This window comes from Thalassophryne amazonica, chromosome 14 (assembly GCF_902500255.1).
Source record: "Thalassophryne amazonica chromosome 14, fThaAma1.1, whole genome shotgun sequence".
NCBI lineage: Eukaryota > Metazoa > Chordata > Actinopteri > Batrachoidiformes > Batrachoididae > Thalassophryne > Thalassophryne amazonica.
Genome location: NC_047116.1, coordinates 89,310,656 through 89,334,093, shown reverse-complemented (window position 1 = coordinate 89,334,093; position 23,438 = coordinate 89,310,656). Strand labels below are relative to the sequence as shown.

Sequence of the window (23,438 nt, the reverse complement as noted above, 5' to 3'; positions counted from 1 at the left end):
ATTCACAGCACTTTACTTTTTACACATTTTATGTTACAGCCTTATCCCATAATGGAGTAAATTCATTTATCCCTCAAAATTCTACTCAACACCCCATAATGACATGATTTTTTTTTTTTTTTTTGCAAATTTAATAAAATTAAAAAGACATCACGTGTACGTATGTATTCACACCCTTTGTACAATACTTGTTGATGCACCTTGGCAGCAATTACAGCCTCAAGTCTTCTTGAATGTAATGCCACAAGCTTGCCAAACCTATCTTTGAACAGTTTTGTCCATTCCTCTTTGCAGCACCTCTCAAGTTTCATCAGGTTGGATGGGAAGCATCAGTGTGTCACTTTGTTTTGTTTTGTTTTTGTTTGTTTTTTTGTTTGTTTTTTTTATAAATTTGCAAAAATCTAAAAAAGAAAAAAAATCCCCTTTCACAGTTATTATGGGTATTGTGAATACAGTTTTGGTGAAAAATGACTTTAATCCATTTTTGAATAAAGCTGTAACCTAACAAAATGTGGAAAACGTGAAGCGCTGTGAATACTTTCTGGATGCGCTGTATATAGGAATCACTATTTGCGACCGTCTGTTTGTCTATGAAACTTAAAAAGTGCAACTCTTCTTGAACGGTTTAACCTTCACATAATTGATAGCCCACCATATAAAGATATGCATAAAGTAAATATTCTGGCCCAATATCATCAGGGGAGATAATTGGACTTTTGTGTATAATTGATGCATTATATGTACTGATATTGTAAGTGCAACATGTCCTGCACCACCATCACGTATTATGTCACTGCCACTTCAGACTTATTCATACAATACCACAACTCTTCTCTTGTCACCCTGTCATAAGTTTCTCTAAATCCGCGAACACACGCCTTCAGGCCTTCTCTGTAATTCTCCATCAGCACTCTTAGAGCAAACATTGCAACTGTAGTGCTCTTTTTTCTTTAGTATGAACCATATTGCTGCTGACAGATCTCATTTCTCTGCTGACATCATGATGAAAATCCACAACAGTCAGCACATAACCATCTGTATCCTTTACCACCCTAATCTGCTGCACATCTTTTCCAGCTTGGTTCCTTTGTCTGACCAATAAGTACAAGTCCTTTTCTCCTTCCTTAGTGTTTAACTTTACGTACAATTCACTAAATGCCCCTTTCTTTGCCTTTTCACGTTACACTGCGTCTCCTTGTACGTACTCCTGTCTGCTGCCCCAATTCTTTTTCTTTAACTTCTTTCTCCTTATAGTTTTTTGAATATCTTTATTCCACAACCAAGACTCCATGTAATCCTTACACTTGCTACATGTCACACCCAGCACCTTCTGAGCTATCTTCACACATCTGCAGTTCCAGTTGTCCAATTCGCTTCACCTTCATCTACTGCCTCTTATCTGCTCACTGAATTTCACACATCTTTATCCTGCAGTCTCCACCATCTCATCCTTTTATCAGTTGTCCACTCTCTTCCTTTTCTTCTCCTTGAAAGTCATCCTGTCAGCCTCCATCCGATAGTGTATAGTGCCACTCTCCCCTGCCACCACCTTAGTCTCCAAATCTTTAGGTTGCTTCTCCAACAAAAAATGTAGTCCATCTGTGTGCACCTTCCTCCACTCTTATACAGAACCTTAACATATGTATTCATGACAGCCATTTCTATAATTTTTACAAAATCGGTTACCATCTGCACTTCTGCATTCCTCTCCTTTGCCATGTCAACTCATTACTTCCTCATCTCCTCTGTTCCCTTCACCAATATGCCATTGAAGTCACCTCTATTCACCACGCTTTCATGTTTGAGTACACTCTCTACTACCTCATCTAACTCACTCATTCATCTTGCATCTGGGGCGTATGCACTGATGACATTCATCATCACCCCTTCAATTTCTAATTTCACTCTTATCACCCTGTTAGACGCTTCACCGTCGACACACTCTTAATATACTCTTCTTTCCACACGTAATGCACTCCTTTTTAAGTGAAAAGTGCTCACAATTTACTATTTTATTAATAAATATTAGTCAGTTAGTAGCTTTTCATTCATTTTGTACATTGTTTAACAAGATGCCATATGACTAACTATACAGGACTGCATATTCTTATATTCATTTAATTTCAGTTTATAGTAATAAGTATGTCTTTACAGAGAAAGCCGGCATGCCAAACTCGATGGACCACCGGTCTGCACTGGAGGCTTCGGGTGAGGCTGGTGCCATGCCCTCATACCACCAGATGGGAGCTCCTCTTTATGAGGGAGCATCTGCGTACAGTCCTGAGGGAGAGATGCCGAGAGCATATATGAATGCACCACCCGTAATGAACTACATGATGCCCCCATCTAATGCAGGACAGGTGCCTTCTATGGGAAACCCAATGGGTCGACCGCCGGGTATGGGGACCTATCCACCAGTGATGACCACCCAGAGCAACCCAGGCAACTCGATGTATCCTTCAGGAGCTCAGCAGAAGGGCTATCCTGGTAGTATTGACCAGCATGGTCCCATGATGAGCTACAGTGTCTCTGGCCAACCTCTGCAACTTCAGGCACAGCCACCAGGTGGTCCAGTGACGGGGCCGCATTATGACTACAGCCATGCCAGGTCACACATGATAGAAACTTCAGGCTATGGAGTTAGAGAACTGCATCTTTCCAAAACAAGATGGCACCACCCTCCATGGCACCTCCAGACAACTATGTCAACATGCAGGGGAAAGGAGCCATGGGCCAGAATGTGCCAGGGGGGGGAGGCTACCCTGCTAATTTGTATCTTTCACCTCACTCCCACCCACGACAAGCCAGCCCTCCCTCCCACCAGGTCCACATGATGTCCCGGGCCCCAGGCGCGGTACCGTCAATGGGACCTGACTTCTCTGACCTTCCCCAGAGTTGATGACACCATCCAGGGCCAGCCTAAACCTAGACCTGTATGATCACCACTGGGCTGGACCTCCGGGGCCTGAAGGAGCCCTTCCATCCAGGCAGTCCCAAGCACAGGGTCCATTTAGAGGGGATGTACATGTCCCCAGCAGAACAAACTCCTTCAACAATCGCTCCACTGGTCCGAACGGTGTCCGGCCTGTGATGACTGTCCCCTCTACAACTGGGAAGCAGGATTCCACCATGGGCCCTCCAAACACCATCACAGCTGTGACATCTCCACCTATCCACAGCCAGTTAAAAGTATTCGTGTGATGAGACCAGAGCCCAAGACAGCTGTGGGACCGTGCCACCCTGGCTGATGACTGCCCAGGCTCAAGACACAACAGAACCTCTGGCTTATATGCCAGAGGACACATACTCTCTAGAATCTGCTCAGGAGCCACGCTGCCCACCTCCACCTTATCCCAAAAATCTGCTATTGTCTGGTGCAGCAGGTGAGCCAGGGTCAATGGAGACAAGCTGGAGCAATGTGTGGCACTCAAGACCTCAGTAACCCTGCTGCCAGAAACACACACGGCAGCAGCAGTGGAGGGAGTGGAAAGGCAGAGGAGAGCCAGCAAGTGAAAGAAAAGATCAAGTTGGGCAAAGGAGACAAAAGCAGTAAGGACAAGAAACAGATACAGACATCACCTGTTCCAGTGAGGAAGAATGGCAGGGATGAGGAGAAGAGAGAGTCACGTATTAAGACCTATTCACCGTTTGCCTTCAAGTTCTACATGGAGCAACACATAGAGAATGTGATGAAGACCTACCAGCAGAAACTCAACCGCAGGCTGCAGTTGGAACAGGAGATGTCCAAGGTATGACTGCGGCTTACAGTCTCTGCTCTACTTCACAAATCCAAGTTGGCTACCAGATTAATCTGATGGTAATGAGCAGAAAACAAAGAATCATCCTGAGAAACTAAGCTATTCCTTAGGGCCAGACTCAAAGCCTCACCAGTGCGCTAACTGTGAGTTGCATAATAAGGTTTAATGCTTGAAATATTAGTATATATAAAGAATTTGCAGACAAGTTGCTGTTGTTGTAGAACTGCACTATTTATTTTTGTTGACTTTGTCACTGTCGCTCATTGCCTCCACTGAAGAGGATTTTCGAAGTGAACAAAATTTAATTGTAGTCAGTAAATTAATGACCTGCTTTGGCTAATGATGAGGTATAATGATCAAGATCTTTGCAGTTTGTAGAATAAAACATAAAACAAACTGCCTTAGAACCAGAGTTTTGATTCAACCACAGACAGTCCTGGAAGAAGTCAGTTAGTTCACATTTGTTTTCTTAAGAGTGTGTCCTGAATGTTGGCTTTGATCTGTGCACTTTTGACCTTCTCAATAGTGATTGAATTGTATTTCTGAGTGGAGGAACAAGTACAGCAACAAGAGGCGCAGTTTGCTAATGTAATGGCGTTTATTGGTTGATAAAGTTTTGGTGTAGGATGAAGTTACGATATGTTTCTGTGAGTAAAACCCTCATGTCTTTCTTCTTTAACACTTTTTTGGTTTTTGTTTTGCTGTCCAGGCTGGCCTATCAGAAGCAGAGCAGGAACAAATGAGGAAGATGCTGAATCAGAAAGAGTCCAACTACAACAGGCTACGTCGTGCCAAAATGGACAAGTCAATGTTTATAAAAATCAAGACGTTGGGTATTGGTGCCTTTGGTGAGGTGTGCCTGACTCGCAAGGTGGACACTGGTGCACTTTATGCCATGAAAACACTGCGTAAGAAAGATGTTCTCAACCGCAACCAGGTGACTTAATTTTTTTTTTCCTTGTGTGTTCAGTTCTGGGCCTTCATAACTATTTATGCTAATGAACATGAGCTAGATAAAGTTATATCATGTTGTTTCATGCACTCATGAAATGTTAGTGTGCCATTAACATTCAAATTGACATCGTGCATTGCCACGAGACCAGCTGTGTTTCTGAGAAATGTGGGTTATTCTACAGTAATGGAATTACACCCAGAGTAAATTTTAATGGCAGCTAAAATAGTACCAAATTTTGCCATCATTGTAATTCTGTTACTGTACAGTTTTTTTTTTTTGTTTTTTTTAAACAAAGTTGGGAAGTCTGACTTTATAATGTAATTAGAAGGGGGTGTGACACCCAGGCAGGGCCTGAAATGGTAGCAAGGATGTTGCTGACCAGCATCATTGGGTATGTACCGCTGTTTCTCAGATGTGCTTGACATCATACAGAGATGTTCATATTGCATACATGGAACATGGAAGCCAGAAAGAGAACATCAGTGTCCCTGGAAGATACAGCTGTGTTGATTGGCTGTTGACAGTGTTGCAGCACAAACCATGTGTTGACTTCTTCATTTGTGGGAGAAGGTGTTACAGGTGTGAAATCAGTTATACCTTTAAATATTGACCTAGAGTTCTTCTCTAAATCCCCTGGCAATGGGAATGTATTTATCCTTAGGCATCTGTTAACACAATGTCTTGGACAGAAATGTGCTAGATCTGGTTTATCAGTCAGTGATAGTAGTGCATCAAGACCTTCCAGATGCTCTTTGATAGGTCGAGCTGCTTTGTGTTCTGATTGTTCCCATGGTGGTCTCTTTTCTGTGTCTACTTAACGCTATATCAATTATTTGATATTTGGAACCTGCTTTCAGCACTGTTTGCACATAGGTGTCATGTAATCAAAATGTAATCCAAGAACTACTGCCAGTGATGACAGTTTGTCTTCCGTCATCACGTTATTCTTCTGTAGAGACTTGACTTAACACATTGCTCATGATCAACCTGTCCTGTACAAATTTCTTGACTTCTTCTGGGCTGTTTTACAGTCAGGCACATAAGTGGATTTTAAAAGATAAAGTTTGGATGAATGACAAGGTGAAAATGACCAACAAAGTTTAGTTTGCCGTACATGGCGAACTACTACTGGTCAGTCAGCCGCAATGGTCATTTGGTTTGATATCCCCATTTGTTTACCAGCAGAACTCTAATTATCCCAGTTTTTACCAAAATACGTGTCATTTCCATGATGACTTTTGACGGGCTGCCAGAATTATTATTTATTTAGTAGGCAACCACTAAATGGACTAATTTCCCTATCGAAGTCTACTGTGTAACAGTCTAACTCCCAGGATCATTGCCCAGTGGGGGAAATGACTTGAAACAGGCATTCAAAAATAAAATCTCAGTCTCTCAAAAATGTCCTTGCTGGAAATAGAGTGCATTTAAGATTCAAGCATCAGTGTTATGTGAATAATAATTGTATTGTTTGAAAGAGGTAATCACTATCTGTGATGCCACAAAAGGATGTGGACCTAATTCACTCAAATGTCTTTAATATTGGGGTGTAACTCTCCGTCTGTCAAAACTGTATGCTCCAGAAATGCTTATACTCCATCACTATTTGAGAATGCAGAAATGCAACAGCAGTTATATACTCTGAGTACACACTTACCATCAACTGTTTTTAGTAGATAGTATATATTGGTAGATTGCACTAATCGTAGTCTGTATAATTTACACAACAATTATCTTAGTCAAACAAAAAGTCCTCTCCGGATAGGTTGCACTTGTTATTTTCAATCTTGAACTAAATATACAGGATGAACACAAAAACACTCCTTGGGTTTCAAATATTTATAATATCAAAAGTCACATGAATAATTTTACAATTTTGGTATCGGTCAGTAACAGTTGCAGAAACTCAAGTTTTGTTTTGTTTTTTTTCTCTTTTGCAGATTCTTCTTCAAAATTGTAAAATTATTCATGTGACTTTTGATATTATAAATATTTGAAACCAGTTTTATTGGAAGTGCCCAAAATTATCAGATTGGTGCCCATTTTATTTATGCTAATTAGATGGTGAACAACTCAAAATTTGGTTTGGGCTAATTGGATTGAATATACCTTAGTTATGCTGAAAAAACTCAGGTTCCCAACTGTTACTAAAAAATGCTTCTAGCGGCTCATCCAGGCTCATTTCAGAGAATGTATCCAGCCGACACTTGGAGCTGTTTGAACAGAGGCAAAATTACAGACCTTTTTTTTTTTTTTTTTTTTTAACTACCCAAATACTTATGGGCCTGACGATATTTGTGTCAAATCTTGACTCACTGGCTGAGAAAACTTCAATATAATTTAGACTGAGCAGTGCCACTGCAACATAGAGAGCAAATGAAAAACTTATATTTAGGAAATCATGGGAATCCTTTGCTGAGTTACATCATAAAACATAGTCTGTTTATCAGATACAACCCCTGGCAATAATTATGGAATCACCAGTCTCGGAGGATGTTCATTCACTTGTTTAATTTTGTAGAAAAAAAAAAGCAGATCACAGACATGACACAAAACTAAAGTCATTTCAATGGCAAATTTCTGGCTTTAAGAAATCAGGAAAATAATTGTGGCAGTCAGTAACGGTTACTTTTTTAGACCAAGCAGAGGGAAAAAATATGGACTCACTCAATTCTGAGGATAAATTATGGAATCACCCTGTAAATTTTCATCCCCAAAACTAACACCTGCATCAGATCAGATCTGCTCGTTAGTCTGCATCTAAAAAGGAGTGGTTCACACCTTGGAGAGCTATTGCACCAAGTGGACTGACATGAATCATGGCTCCAACACGAGAGATGTCAATTGAAACAAAGGAGAGGATTGTCAAACTCTTAAAGAGGGTAAATCATCACGCAAGGTTGCAAAAAGATGTTGGTTGTTCACAGTCAGCTGTGTCTAAACTCTGAACCAAATACAAACACATGGGAAGGTTGTTAAAGGCAAACATACTGGTAGACCAGGAAGACATCAAGCGTCAAGACAGAAAACTTAAAGCAATATGTCTCAAAAAAATCGAAAATGCACAACAAAACAAATGAGGAACAAATGGTAGGAAACTGGAGTCAACGTCTGTGACCAAACTGTAAGAAACCGCCTAAAGGAAATGGATTTACATACAGAAAAGCTAAACGAAAGCCATCATTAACACCTAAACAGAAAAAAACAAGGTTACAATGGGCTAAGGAAAAGCAATCGTGGACTGTGGATGACTGGATGAAAGTCATATTCAGTGATGAATCTCGAATCTGCATTGGGCAAGGTGATGATGCTGGACTTTTGTTTGGTGCCGTTCCAATGAGATTTATAAAGATGACTGCCTGAAGAGAACATGTAAATTTCCACAGTCATTGATGATATGGGGCTGCATGTCAGGTAAAGGCACTGGGGAGATGGCTGTCATTACATCATCAATAAATGCACAAGTTTACGTTGATATTTTGGACACTTTTTTATCCCATCAATTGAAAGGATGTTTTTGGGATGATGAAATCATTTTCAAGATGATAATGCATCTTGCCATAGAGCAAAAACTGTGAAAACAGTCCTTGCAAAAAGACACATAGGGTCAATGTCATGGCCTGCAAATAGTCCGATCTTAATCCAGTTGAAAATCTTTGGTGGAAGTTGAAGAAAATGGTCCATGACAAGGAACCAACCTGCAAAGCTGATCTGGCAACAGCAATCAGAGAAAGTTGGAGCCAGATTGATGAAGAGTACTGTTTGTCACTCATTAAGTCCATGCCTCACAGACTGCAAGCTGTTATAAAAGCCAGAGCTGGTGCAACAAAATACTAGTGATGTGTTGGAGCGTTCTTTTGTTTTTCATGATTCCTTTCATGATTTTTTCATGATTCCTCCCCATGATTTCATGAAAATTTACAGGGTGATTCCATAATTTATTCCTCAGAATTGAGTGATTCCATATTTTTTTTTCCCTCTGCTTGATCTAAAAAAGTAACCGTACTGACTGCCACAATTTTTTTTTTTTTCCTGATTTCTTATAGTGTTTCTTAAAGCCAGAAAGTTGCCATTTGAAATTAGTTTTGTGTCATGTCTGTAATCTGCTTTTTTTTCTACAAAATTAAACAACTGAATGGACATCCTCTGAGGCGGGTGATTCCTAATTTTGCCAGGGGTTGTAGTAGCTCTCAAAATCTGAACCAGATCATGTAGTACTTTACCATTCACACCTCATTGCTCCAGTCATTGACACAGGGGGGCTGGAGCCTATACCAGCAGTTACAGGGTGAGAGGCGGGTACACCCTGGACGGGATGTCAGTCTATCGCCACATACAGACAGACAAACGCACTCGCTACAGCCAATTTAAAGTGTCCAATTCACCTAACATGCATGTCTTTGGAAGTGGAAGGAAGCAAACACAGGGAGAACATGCAGACTCCACACAGAAAGGACCAGGTGGGATGCGATCCATTTCTTGCTGTGAGGCAGCAGTGCTAACCACTAAGCCACTGTGCCACCCTAAGAATGCCCTCATTTCTTGTGTGGTGGACATTGATGTTTTTGGAAAACATTAGTTTGACCCTATGTGTTTGTATCAGTTGAATGTAAGCTGCATCATTCCTGTAAATATTGGAGTTGAGTTGAGTCAGTTATTCAATTACTCAAAAAACAACTGGACGTGTTTGGTCTCAGATGAGTTCACTGCTAATCTGTCTTTTTTTGGGGCCTAAACTGATGTGTTAACTTCAGTCAGAGTGAGAGGGGAGGTACTGCAAAACAAGGTTGTACAATTTAACAATACAAGATTGTTTTTATGTTGATCTGGACAGCTGGTTACAGATTGTTGGCTGTGCTGACCTCAAAGAACATGTTCGGCTGCCTTTAATCATCCCAGGATCAGTGAAAGAAAAACATGGAACTTGGCCAAAGCTCAGTATTTTCCAGATATGGAGCTCTATTTGGATCCATTCCTGCAGCAGTTGTGACTTTTGATTTGTGTATTGTTTTTTTTTGTTTTTTTTTTTTGGGGGGGGGGGGGGGGGGTATTTTGGAACAAAATTTATTAATTATATCACACATAATGCAGTATTCAGGTCATCACCAAAATTATTTGGCTCATGCTTTAAAAAAAAACAGAGCGAAAGAGAGAGAAAATACAACTAATGTTCTCACCCGTTTTATTAAAAATGTTTTTAGCTTTCAAATAATCATGTTATCGAGCAGGCAAGTTGACAAATTAATGGGGGAGAAACACATAACTTTCGTAGTTGTGGCAATTCATTACAAAAATACACATAATTGATGTAGCTTTTAAGCTATCTTTGAAGCAAAAACAATGTGATTCTCAATTTGTGGATTTGCTGCTTTTGTGTTTTGTAACTGAAAAGTGAATGTCTTGCGTTTAGCTCATTGCTGGAGTTTTAGCAGTGTGTTTTGTGTAGTTATGCTAAAAAACAAGCATAGAGGGGAAAAAATAGCTTAACAGTGCAAACATTTAACAAAAAAAATGATCTGCCTGAACAAAGTAATGCAAGTGTCTGGCTTGTCTTCTTCTTTCGGCTGTTCCCGTTAGGGGTCGCCACAGCAGATCAATCATTCCATCTCACCCTGTCCTCTGTATCTTCCTCTGTCCACACCAACCATCTGCATGTCCCCCCTCAGCACTTCCATTAACCTCCTCTTTGTCCTTCTTCTTCTCCTCCTGCCTGGTGGCTCCATCCTCAGCGTCCTTCTCCCTATATACCCTGGGTCCCTCCTCTGTACATGTCCAAACCATCTCAGTCTCACCTCTCTGACTTTGTCTCCAAACCGTCCCCCCTGAGCTGTCTCTCTGATATGTTCATTCCTAATCCTGTTCATTGTCATCACTCCCAAAGAGAATCTCATCTTCAGCTCTGCCTCCTGTCTTTTGTTAGTGCCACCTTCTCTAAGACATCCAACATAACTGGTCTCACTACTGTCTGGTAAACCTTCCTCTTCACTCTTGCAGATATCACAAATCTATCACAAATCACTACTGCCACCTTATAGCTTGTCCTACTCGGGGATGAGATTTTTCCGCGGATTTGACAGTCCCGGGGGTCGATTCTGTGAAAACGTCCAAATCCGTTGAGAAAATTTTAGGGGGGGTAGAATGCAAAAAATAATTAATGCCAGGAGTACCATTATTTAATGAAATTGTCGTCTATTCAGAACACTGAGTGGTCTTTGTTATCGCCGAACGCAGCAAGTTCGATCAGTCCGTCAGTCAGCCGAACGCGGAAGTAATGCTGTGCTGATCAGTGACCAGTATGAAGTAGGTGCACAATGAGCATGTAGTGTAAGGGAGTAACTGTGTAGTCTTTCAGCTTCCAATAATTCGGTAGTTTTCCCTCCAACAAATCATAAAAACCGAGACGTATCGAAGCGCAGTCGAAGCTATTACTTACGCACGTTTTCATTGGTTATTACAAAGCTTATGACCAATCAGTGCAAAGGTTATATATGCATTTCTCCCACCCTTTCCTTTCTCCCGCCCTTACATGTATGTTTGTTGACAAGTGTGCCATGCTGAAAGTGGAGAATGCTGAAAATCAAGTAAGTCTAGTTATGAAAAAATATTTTGGTCACAAAAATACACATGTACAGTAGATGGTCTTAGTAAGGGTTTACAGTTTGAATTATAGATATGAACACCTGGCATTTATAGTAGTTTTTAATATCATTTTAGTGCAATTTACATGTTTTAAAAACAGCAAAAATGACTTTGTCCCTGCGGCCCCTGGACCCTGGCTTATTTCCTCTGAAAATCGATTTGCCAATCTCATCCCTGCCTACTACTGATTGTTTTAAAGTACAGTGGTACCTTTGTGTGCATTTTTGCATGCTTTTGGTTTATAGCTGCAAAATTTAATTCTGTGGTAAAGCCACAAAACTAAAAAAAAAACAAAAGAGCTTTTCAGTGGTGCCTTACCTGTGATGAGCATAATGCTCCAGATTGTATTTTTTTCCAATATATTTCACTATTTAGTATTTGTATATGGTGGTCAATAATGCTCAAAAATGGTGCAGAGCATAAAAGTAGTTTTAATAATGCATTCTTCAGGGAGTAGCTGCCTTCCATTGCTAACATTATTCATATAGTAAGTCCCTCTTCAGCTGCTCCTTTGTTCACACTCGGGGTCGCTACAGCAGAGTCAAGGTGGATCTGCATGTTGAATTGGCACAAGTTTTATGCTGGGTGCCTTCCTGATGAAACTTCACGTTACATGGAGAAAGGGGGCAGGGGTGGGATTTGAACCAGTAACCTTTGCACTGAAACCAAGTGCACTAATCACTTGGCCATCACCCCTGCTCAACATTATTCCATATATGGGTGATTAAATGAAATATATATATATTTTTTTTTTTAACTTTCAGCAAAATATATATTTTTTAGGAATATTTATTTTTTTCATATCTCCAAAACGTGATGTGATTGGCAAAAATTAATGCCATACTTGGATTCAGCACACCCAAATGACCCAAAATCCATTGGAAAAACTCCATGCAAGAAAATCATGCTGACCAAAGAGGTGACTACACTCATGAGTTTTTGATTGGACAGCAATAAATGGCCAACAACTACCTCATAATGTGTACAGTGATAAACACACCCCAATGGGAACATAGTGTCTGTCCATCTACTATCACAGATAAGGTTGTTTTTTTTTTTTTATTATTATTATTATATTATGTCTATTGTGACAGATTTTGTGTGACAAACAAGCCAGCTGTAGACATAGACGGCAAAATAAGTTTCTACTTTGTGACTGTGACAAACTGCAGCAACACCATGAGGATTAAATTGCATGCACCAGGGAGTTGTCTGTATAAAAAAGATTGTTCAAGAGCGTACATGTGAGTGGTCTGATGGCAGCTGTGCTGCTTCAAAATATTAGCCAATGCGGTATCCAGGTATTTTACATACAGATCAGTGGTGACAACACAACACCTTTCTGAAAAGATGAGAGCTTTTCAAGTTAAAGCACTTTAAGCGGCTGCACAAATTCTGTAAGAGGGTGGTTAGATTATTGAATAAAACTGAAAAAGGCTTATCACCAAAATTTAAATAATTTGATCACATCCCAGGTTGAGATCTTTTCATCATCCAGCCCTACCTCACAGTTTTTAACAGTCCCCACTTTTTGGTACTGTGGATGTTTTCTTTTCACAGAATATTCTACCTCTACATAATGAGAATATTTTTTAAGATTTTATTGACTGCATGCAACTACTCTAATAAATAAAAAAAATGAGTTGTGATATTAATCTTTGGTGGTAACCATATGATTTATTGCAAATCACAACTGACTGGTGCCTTTCTGTGTGTTTGAGTTTAAAATGGGTGTTTTAAGGTTTGATTAAAACCAGTTGAAATTTTTTTTTTTTTTTTTTTGGGTGCAGGTGGCCCACGTGAAAGCAGAGCGGGACATCCTGGCAGAAGCAGACAATGAGTGGGTGGTGCGTCTTTACTACTCCTTCCAGGACCGTGACAGTCTCTACTTTGTTATGGACTACATCCCAGGAGGAGACATGATGAGCCTCCTCATCAGAATGGGCGTCTTCCCCGAACCCCTTGCGTGCTTCTACGTGGCGGAGCTGACACTGGCTATTGAGAGTGTTCACAAGATGGGCTTCATTCATCGTGACATCAAACCTGACAACATCCTTATCGACTTGGATGGACACATCAAGCTGACAGACTTTGGCCTGTGCACAGGCTTCCGCTGGACGCATACTCCAATACTACCAGAAAGGTGAGTCGGTTTAAGATGCTACGGATTATACTGATGAGGCAGTGAAAATGCAATTTATAAAATATTTTTTTAGTATAACAAAAATGTTGAAGGAGTTTGTAAGTAATAATTTTTGACAAACTTCATCTTAATAAATGAAGTATTGAACTGTTTTTATCACATTTGGAAACATTGTACAGGTACAGTTCAACAATTTGGACAGTCATTAACTTTCAAGCAGGAAGGCATACAGTAGTGTTCAGAATAATAATAGTGCTATGTGACTAAAAAGATTAATTCAGGTTTTGAGTATATTTCTTATTGTTACATGGGAAACAAGGTACCAGTAGATTCAGTAGATTCTCACAAATCCAACAAGACCAAGCATTCATGATATGCACACTCTTAAGGCTATGAAATCGGGCTATTAGTAAAAAAAAAATTAGAAAAGGGGGTGTTCACAATAATAGTAGCATCTGCTGTTGACACTTACAAACTCAAAACTATTATGTTCAATCCTGTGAATCACTAAACTAGTATTTAGTTGTATAACCACAGTTTTTTCATGATTTTTTCACATCTACGAGACATTAAATTTGTTGGTTGGAACCAAGATTTTGCTCGTTTACTAGTGTGCTTGGGGTCATTGTCTTGTTGAAACACCCATTTCAAGGGCATGTCCTCTTCAGCATAAGGCAACATGACCTCTTCAAGTATTTTGACATATCCACACTGATCCATGATACGTGGTATGTGATATATAGGCCCAACACCATAGTAGGAGAAACATGCCCATATCATGATGCTTGCACCACCATGCTTCACTGTCTTCACTGTGAACCGCGGCTTGAATTCAAGGGGGTTTGGGGGTCATCTCACAAACTGTCCCCGACCCTTGGACCCAAAAAGAACAGTTTTACTCTCATTAGTCCACAAAATATTCCTCCATTTCTCTTTAGGGCCAGTTGATGTGTTCTTTGGCAAATTGTAACCTCTTCCGCACATGTCTTTTATTTAACAGAGGGACTTTGCGGGGGATTCTTGCAAATAAATTAGCTTCACACAGGCATCTTCTAACTGTCACAAGCACTTACAGGTAACTCCAGGCTGTCTTTGATCATCCTGGAGCTGATGGTGAGCCTTTGCCATTCTGGTTATTCTTCTATCCATTTGATGGTTGTTTTCTGTTTTCTTCCACGCATCTCTGTTTTTGTTTTTTTTCATCATCATTGTAGATGAACAACATTTATTTTTTGCACCTGTGTATAAGTTTTCCCCCTCTCCAATCAACTTTTTAATCAAACTATGCTGTTCTTCTGAACAATGTCTTGACGTCCCGTTTTCCTCAGGCTTTCAAAGAGAAAAGCATGTTCAACAAGTGCTGGCTTCATCCTTAAATAGGGACACCTGATTCACCACCTGTTTGTTCCACAAAATTGACGAACTCACTGACTGAATGCCACACTACTATTATTGTGAACACCCCCTTTTCTACTTTTTTTAACTAATAGCCCAATTTCATAGCCTTAAGAGTGTGCATATCATGAATGCTTGGTCTTGTTGAACTTGTGAGAATCTACTGAATCTACTGGTACCTTGTTCCCATGTAACAATAAGAAATATACTCAAAACCTGGATTAATCTTTTTAGTCACATAGCACTACTATTATTCTGAACACTACTGTGTGTGTGTGTGTGTGTGTATATATATATATATATATATATATATATAGAGAGAGAGAGAGAGAGAGAGAGAGAGAGAGAGAGAGAGAGAGAGAGGAGAGAGAGAGAGAGAGAGAGAGAGAGAGAGAGAGAGAGAGAGAGAGAGAGAGAGAGAGAGAGAGAGAGAGAGAGAGAGAGAGAGAGAGAGAGAGAGAGAGAGAGAGAGAGAGAGAGAAGAGAGAGAGAGAGAGAGAGAGAGAGAGAGAGAGAGAGAGAGAGAGAGAGGAGAGAGAGAGAGAGAGAGAGAGAGAGAGAGAGAGAGAGAGAGAGAGAGAGAGAAGAGAGAGAGAGAGAGAGAGAGAGAGAGAGAGAGGAGAGAGAGAGAGAGAGAGAGGAGAGAGAGAGAGAGAGAGAGAGAGAAGAGAGCGAGCGGAGGAGGAGAGAGAGAGAGAAGAGAGAGAGAGAGAGAGAGAGAGAGAGAGAGAGAGAGAGAGAGAGAGATTATGATTTGGTGCATTGCAACCTACTAGGTTTATTAGCATACATCCGCGAGATTGTTGACATTGCCATTGTGGATTTGGCATGATTACGCACGTTAACCACTTCAGGCACAAGTGTTCTATGAAATTCATGTCTGATTTCGAGGGCTATTGCACCACCCTCCAGTGTTGTTCTACAGGAACTTCTGGGTCACCCTGGTTGCATCACACGCTGAAGGACATGTTTAAGATAAGTTAATATGGAAATAAAAAATAGGGAGGATTGATGAAATAAAAGTTTTACAGATGAAAACTAGGGCTGTAACTCATAACTACTCTCATAATCAATTAAGTGTTTGATTATTTTCTCCATTACTCTGTTAGTTAGGGGCCATAAAATGATAGTGGAAAAATGCCAGTCAGTGTTATCCAGAGCCCAATATGATGGCTTCAATAGTAGAGCGGTTAAGGTCAACTTTTCACACGAATCGTTCAGTTTTTGAAGAAAGCATGAAACTTTGCACAGGGATACTATTGGACCTAAGGACCATGAAAAAAAATAGACCCCAAAAAAGTGTGCCCCCTGGTGGCTGCCATATTGAATTGTAAAATGGCCACTGAAATTGACCAATTTTTAATATTATTTCAATTTATGATATGCAAAGGACAGTAATTACAACATCTATCACTGTTTTCAATATCGGTATATTTCAATGAAGTTCTGAATCTAGTCATATGGCATCCATATTGGATTTCAAGATGGCTGCCTTGTTTTTTACTTTTCTTTGCTTTTCTTAAAAATGACATTAATGCAGGGAAAGAAGTTGATCAAAGTTTAGTATTTTTGGTTCTAAAATCAGTAAATATCAATGAAAGTCAACCTCAAAAGGTCTTGAGGTTCTTATACCAGTCTTATGTAATAATAAAAACACCTATATGGATGATATGGCAATATTTTATGCTGCCAAGCTGCCCAATACATCAGAGATTACAGTTAAGACAGTGCTAAATTTCCAAAGCAAAAGTGCAACTTAAAATCCTATTTAAATTCTTTATCTCTTGTTTGCTTAATAATGCTTATCTTAAATATCTATCTAAAAATACTTGCACCCAGCTGTGCAAATGCAATGGGGAGTGCTGCGATGGATAAGCTTCTGACATTGATCAGACACATGCCAGCAGGGCAACTTTTAATTATAAACTTGCTGGACATTTGGCCATCTGGGTAAGATTTCCCCACACTTGGGCTATTTGAAATGGACGAAAACGTTCATATATGTTTTTAAAGCACTAAACATTTACTGCTGCAACTTTAAATCATTCTGTTTGAAAACAAAAACAAAAAAAAATTGAATATTCAAGTTTGCTGTAACAAAGATAGCATAAAAATCTCCAGTTTTTGCATTGTGCTTTTTAAATCTGTTTTGTTCTGTTACAGATCTATACATGTTTAATTATAATAAATCAGCTGTTTGTTATAATCTTAACTTTTTTTTTATACATTTGGGTCAATAATATCAGTTTGCACAGGTAATTCCTTGTAAATAACACACTTTATAATGAAGTATCCCAGGAGCGATACAGATTATTCCACTATGGCTAAAATAATTCAACTGAAATGTGGAACTGGCATTAGCTGGATATGGCTAATACGAACCATATCTTTTGGCCTTGTTTATATTCATTTGGCAGGCCACCCATCTATTTTACCTTTAAAGTTGTCATGGTGCATGGACATGTTTGAACTAGATTTCTGCCTCCAGGATTTAAACATAGATCTTTATTACTAGTTACTTAATTTGAAAGGTAATTCTCTGATGTATACTCAACATATATGTGACTGTATGCTAAGCAGGATGCATGGAAAAATAGAAGAAAAACATTTTGACAATAGAGTGAAATATGGCAGCCATCTTGAAATCCAGTATGACAAACATCTAGTAGATGAATTGTGAATGAAACTATTGCAATCACTACTTCATAGATACAAAGGCCTGGGGCTTGAATTTTGAATTTGTCACTAAAATAGCAGAGATAATCAATACTTAATTTTAATTGCAGCCATTTTGGAATCCAATATGGCCGGCATCAGGCAATTAATGTAATAGGTTAATTGGACTCCGCATTAATTATGGGTAACTTTTACTATTACGCTTCCATCTTTACAGAGGATTGATATTTTTCATAATCTTCATTTTAATGGTGGCCATCTTGGAATCCAATATGGCCTCCATCTCACAAAGTTGAAAATGAGTCCATTGGATTCCCTGACCCCAAAACATGGGTAAATATTTTGGAATTGTGCTTTATCTGCCTTAATTTGAAAGTAAATGGCAAAAAATATGTTGAAATAATGGCCATTTTTAATCCAATATTGCAGCCACCAGGGGGTGTTATTTTTTTGGAGTCTATTTTTTTTCATGATCCCTAGGTCCTATAGTATCACTGTGCCAAGGTTCATGCTTTCTTCAAAAACTGAACGATTTCTGTCTTAACCGCTCCACTACAAATGTTTGATATTGTCCACAGCATGAAGAGATTCAGTTACTGCCAGACAGGAGTAAAGCAGATAGTAAAATAAACAAGAGCAATCAGAGATTTCTGACATCCACCAATCCAGATCTGGATCACCTCCAAATTTTAATGGAGTCTTCCATGCCCTAATAATATCTATCTGTGGTGCAAATTTGGTGAGAATCTGCAAAGCAGTTTGGAAGTAATCCTTCAGAGCCTATATAAAGTGAAATCTTGATCTGGATTCAGATTGCCTCAAACATTTAATGGAGTCTTCCATGGCCTAATATGTATCTCTGAAAATTTCTTCAAAATCTGTGGTGAAGTTTTGACTTAATCCTTCAAAGCGTGTATATAAAGTGAAATCTTGATCCAGAATCTGGATTTGGATCCAGATCACCTCCAAAATTTAATGGAGCTTTCCATGCCCTAATATGCATCTGTGGTGCAAATTTGGTGAGATTCCGTGAAGTAGTTTTGATGTAATCCTTCAAAGTGTATATAAAGTGATATCTTGATCCAGAATCCAGATTGGATCCAGATCACCTCCAAATTTAATCAAGTCTTTCATACCCTAATATCTGTCTGTGGTGAAAATTTGGTGAGAATCCGTGAAGTAGTTTTGATGTAATCCGCAGACAGACAGACAAATAAATGCAGGTGGTTTTATTACATCCTTGGTGGACGTAACCAGAAAAAATTCACATTTAAAAAAGGTGAAATCAAAGAATTTAGATATTTAAAAGAAAAAAACACTCAAAATAATGAATTGATTATCTGAGTAGTTGTTGATTAGTTTAATAGTCAGTCATTGAATAATCAGTTAATTGTTGCAGCTCTAATTAAAACTAGTTGTTTGTATAAAACAGTGTTGTCCAACATTGTTGGACATCATTAATTCAGCATCCACTAACCAGCAAAATGTTCCTTTTGGGTTGATTTGGACTGTTAACATTTACCACATTTCTGTCCTCATGATATGCCTTTTTTTAATTTGAGTTTCATGATGATCGCATTTATTGTTCTTGAGTTACAGCGGTAACTGGAGGGATCGTTCTACCTAATCGATCTGTTCACTTCCAGCACTTGCATGGGTGCATCCGAGATATAGTAAAACTTAATGAGAAGTAGGAGGGTTACAGCATGTCCAGTACTTATTTTCAATCTGCATCATTGTTGAAGATGTTCATTCAGAAAGCTATTATGTTATTTCACGATGCTCTAATCTGTGTAACATTGCCTTTATTCTCAGGAGGCATTGTTGTTTTTGTTTTGCACTGAGAAATGAGATCCAGGCTTCACTGTTTTTTTCCAGTTGGCAGTTATGAAGCGCTCAGTGTTGTCTGATTCACTACGTGGCTCCCTCTTGTTGCACCTTTGAGAACTGCAGTAGTGGTTACAGTTTAGGGTAAATGATGTTGCAGAGAAAAATATCTCTGCATCCCTCCCAGCCAGTTCATAGTTTTCACTAAAAAAAGTGGATGTCCAAGTTCAGTTTGAGATTAAGAGTGTTGCCACGGCTGTACAACTGAGTTTTGGTGCCACTGCTTAGGTAGTAGAATGTGGCATAAGTTGGGGAAATCCAAAAATTACTGGATAAAAAGATATTTCTTGGGTCAAGATGCATATGCCAGTCATGTTTGAAAGTAATCAACCAAAACCTAATTGAAATGGCAGTAAGATTCTTATTTCATTAGTGGTGTGAACTCTGTTACACCACTCAATAAGGTTTAAGCCCAAATCCTGCTGCACTTTGACTGGTGTGGATCAAGTAATTATTGTGACCTCATCCCTGGATCTCTGACGCAGATGTTGGTGGAAAAGTGCTCCAGTATATTCACCATGTCCTCTCCACCCTGTCCCGCCCCCCCCCCCTTCTGCCTGCAGAAGCCATGTCAGACAGGACAGCATGGAGCCCAGTGACTCCTGGGATGATGTTTCCAACTGCCGCTGTGGTGACCGGCTGATGACGCTGGAGCAGCGTGCTAACCGCCAGCACCAGCGATGCCTGGCTCACTCTCTAGTGGGAACGCCCAACTACATTGCACCTGAGGTGCTGCTGGCGTAAAGGTGAGTGACAGTGTGAAGCTGCAGAAGGTCCCATCTCACAAAGTCTGAAAACAACTGCTGGCCTGTCGTCCACCAATTTTTATTTGATCAAATGTTTGTGTTTCCCAGCTTGTAATTAATGCACTGATTTTTACTTTGGCTACAGCAAGGAGAAATAAATATTTGGGTGGTGGGAGTAAGTAAGTAGTTTCTGAACAACTATACTGGAATATTGAAGTGAGGAGTGAATTTACCACTGCTGCTAAAGTCACTGGCTTTATATTTGGCAACAAATAGGGCAAAAAAAACAAACAAACAACAAAACAAACAAAACAAGCCATTGTATGTTTGTGTTTTAGGCTGCAGACCGGGATTCTAGATATGAGCACCGGTGTCGCCAACCGAACACTCCCCCCTAAAAATCGGTCTGCCCCAATCGATTTCTATTCAATCCACTAGGTGGCAGATGCAGCCTGTGAGCTGTTGCCAACAGCTGCCATCTTGCTTCACATTATTCCGCATTGTCAGACATTAGATTAAATAGAATTCTATGATGCGCTGACTTAAACTTGGTTAAAGTGATCTAAAAATACTGTTTTGTGCAGCGTTCAGGTGCTACAACAAGCTGACAAGGAGTGTCAGCTGGTTACATAAAGGTTAAATAAATAAATAATAATTAATTGTGGAGTGAGCTTTCATAAGTATGTAATATAAATGATGTGGGGAAATTACTAAAATTGATGAATAAAGGTTAGAAAATTTTTATTTTTGTGCCTATCTGTATTCTGTAAAGTAGTGACTTTAGTTTTACTGCCTGCTTTGTTGTCGTTTATTGATTCATTTGAAGGCTCACTTTCATAAGTCTCAATTTATCCCTTTTTAATTAGTCTCAGTTTTTTCTTCACATCAGGTTTTTCATTATGAGATATTCTGTAAGAGCAAATTCATAGAATGGAAATATTTTTTCTCTCAATTTGGTGGGTCACATGACAGTCACTTTGACATTCTATATTCTACTAATGTACGAATGTCTGTGATAATTTGACTATGTGACATCATCTGCTATGTAAATCCTCCTTCTGATGGCAGCAGTTACTGGAGCACATTCAAAAATAATATTCGCTCATAAAAAAAAATGTTTCCAGAAGAACCTTAAAGGAGGTGAAAGCTGCAGGATATTCTGCTGTTCTTTGTGTAGTAACTGTGGTCAGTAGTTTCACTTAATGAGCTCCACATCTCTGGATTTACTTTCATACAGGCTAAAGTAGCGACAATAAAAAATCACCCATTAATGTTTAAGTGGGAACAGATTCCAGCTTTTTCTTTTACAAAAATAATAAAACTTCTCTTTGGTGGCCATATTGGAGTCATGTTGAGGCCTGGGCTTTCATTTTTGTATTTTGTACATCCCAAGTTGGAAGAAAAAGGCAAGCAGATGCACATTTTCATGCCTTTAAAAAAAAAAACACCAACTAGGCCTTGTGCCACGTGCACTGCTTGTTGTGGATCTAACCAAAGGGAACAATGATTTATTTGACAAGAAAAAGCTGAGCTCAGGAAGATGTCCCAAACTAGTCTGTGCCACATATATTTTCTCTTCTTTTTAACCCTCTCAGCCTCAGGGGGGGGGGTTCTGCACCCCATGCTGAGCATTACTGATGGTACTCGCTGATAAATGTAACGGTTGTGTGTTTGGCTGCAGGTTACACCCAGCTGTGTGACTGGTGGAGTGTGGGCGTGATACTCTTCGAGATGCTTGTGGGACAGCCACCCTTCCTGGCCCCCACACCCACTGAGACCCAAATTAAGGTCAGGGAAGAACAAAAATGGCCAACAAATGACATTCATCTGCTTGTCACGACGTATACACAATATACTGTAGCAAAATGTCCAGAAATAACTGAATATAGATGAGAAACGAGTGGTTGTGTGTTTCTGCTGTATGTCAGTGTGACTGCAGTCTGCACAGATCTAGACTTCATGTATGAGTAAAAAGCAAACACCTGTTTTACACATCATGCTCAAATTACTGAATATGTTGCACAAATGTACCTTTTTAAATTGTAATTGTTACACGGAATAGAAGTCAGAAGTAAGTCCTTGGACCAGTGGAGTGACGTGGACCAGGATTTGCTCCTGGCTTTTGCTGTAGCTGCTGGAAGCTCAGATGTGGTGTCTTTCCTCTCCTCAGTCATTAATTGGGAGACCACCCTGCAGGTTCCTCCCAGGTCAAACTGAGCCCCGAGGCTGTTGACATCATCGGCCGTCTCTGCTGCTCTGCTGAGGATCGTCTGGGTGCCAATGGCGCCGGTGAGATCAGGCCCACCCCTTTTTCACCAACATGGACTTCTCCAGCAACCTGCGGCAGCAGGCAGCTCCGTACCGGCCCAAAATTGCCCACCCAATGGACACCGTCCAACTTCGACCCGGTGGAGGAGGAGGGCAGCTCCGGTGCGTGGAGCGGCAGTGGGGACAGCACCCGGGCTTTGGACTCGCTGTGCTCCCCACAACGGGAAACACCCAGAGCACGCGTTCTATGAGTTCACCTTCCGCAGATTCTTCGACGATAACGGCTGCCCGTTTCGCTAACCCCAAACCTCTAGAGGCTTGTGATATGCCACCTGGTTTCACCTCAGCCAGCAGCTTGGGCCCGGAGGAGGAGGAGGAGGAGGAGGAGGAAGAGGATGGAGAGGAGGAAGAGGGAGAACAAGCGGAGGGATGTGAGCCCGTGTATGTTTAGAGCTGCTAATTAGCAGCTTTTTGACCTGTTTGTCACCTGGCTCTTGACCCTCCCACTTGATACTGCTCTTCTTGAGTGGATGTGTTAAGAGAAAATAATGCTGCACAGGTCTGTGTGCGTAATGCCTGTGGTGTGTAACTGGCATGTGCGCGCTTTGGAAGGCTAGGCCACCGGTTTTTGAGAGGAGGATGGATTAATATTGCCATCATGTGAAATTAGTGACTCTAAATATAGAACCTAGCTAATCCGGGACCAAGCATTGACATTCTGTGTGGAGTTGAGTGCGCTAAGGCTGAGGTGCGTGTGTTTAGTACATAAAGAGAAATTATTGTACTACAAAGTGAACAGATTTAATATTTTAGAGACTACGAGGATCTGGATTACTGGGGCTGTTTACAAAATCAAACATGAATCTAAAGAAAAGCAAGATCCTGGTTGTTCCAGGATTGTGGCGTGCATCGTGTTCATTCCACCCTTGGTCTTACGGACGACTGTACATCTCCCGCACAGCAGTTACTTC

At 40.1% G+C, this 23,438-nt stretch overlaps 1 protein-coding gene across 1 annotated transcript in view; it reads left to right on the top strand.

The window, feature by feature from the left end:
* lats2 (large tumor suppressor kinase 2) overlaps positions 1-23,009 on the top strand; it is a 63,906-nt gene extending 40,897 nt beyond the window's left edge. The window contains 17 exon segments of the mRNA XM_034185951.1: positions 2,155-2,640; positions 2,643-2,891; positions 2,894-3,172; positions 3,175-3,243; positions 3,246-3,409; positions 3,411-3,749; positions 4,468-4,695; positions 13,143-13,495; positions 20,017-20,191; positions 20,784-20,790; positions 21,881-21,986; positions 22,368-22,399; positions 22,402-22,494; positions 22,497-22,591; positions 22,593-22,685; positions 22,687-22,764; positions 22,766-23,009. Coding sequence (XP_034041842.1) covers positions 2,155-2,640; positions 2,643-2,891; positions 2,894-3,172; positions 3,175-3,243; positions 3,246-3,409; positions 3,411-3,749; positions 4,468-4,695; positions 13,143-13,495; positions 20,017-20,191; positions 20,784-20,790; positions 21,881-21,986; positions 22,368-22,399; positions 22,402-22,494; positions 22,497-22,591; positions 22,593-22,685; positions 22,687-22,764; positions 22,766-22,918 — 2,999 coding nt within the window. The 3' untranslated portion in view covers positions 22,919-23,009.
* Positions 23,010-23,438: the final 429 nt, after the last annotated feature.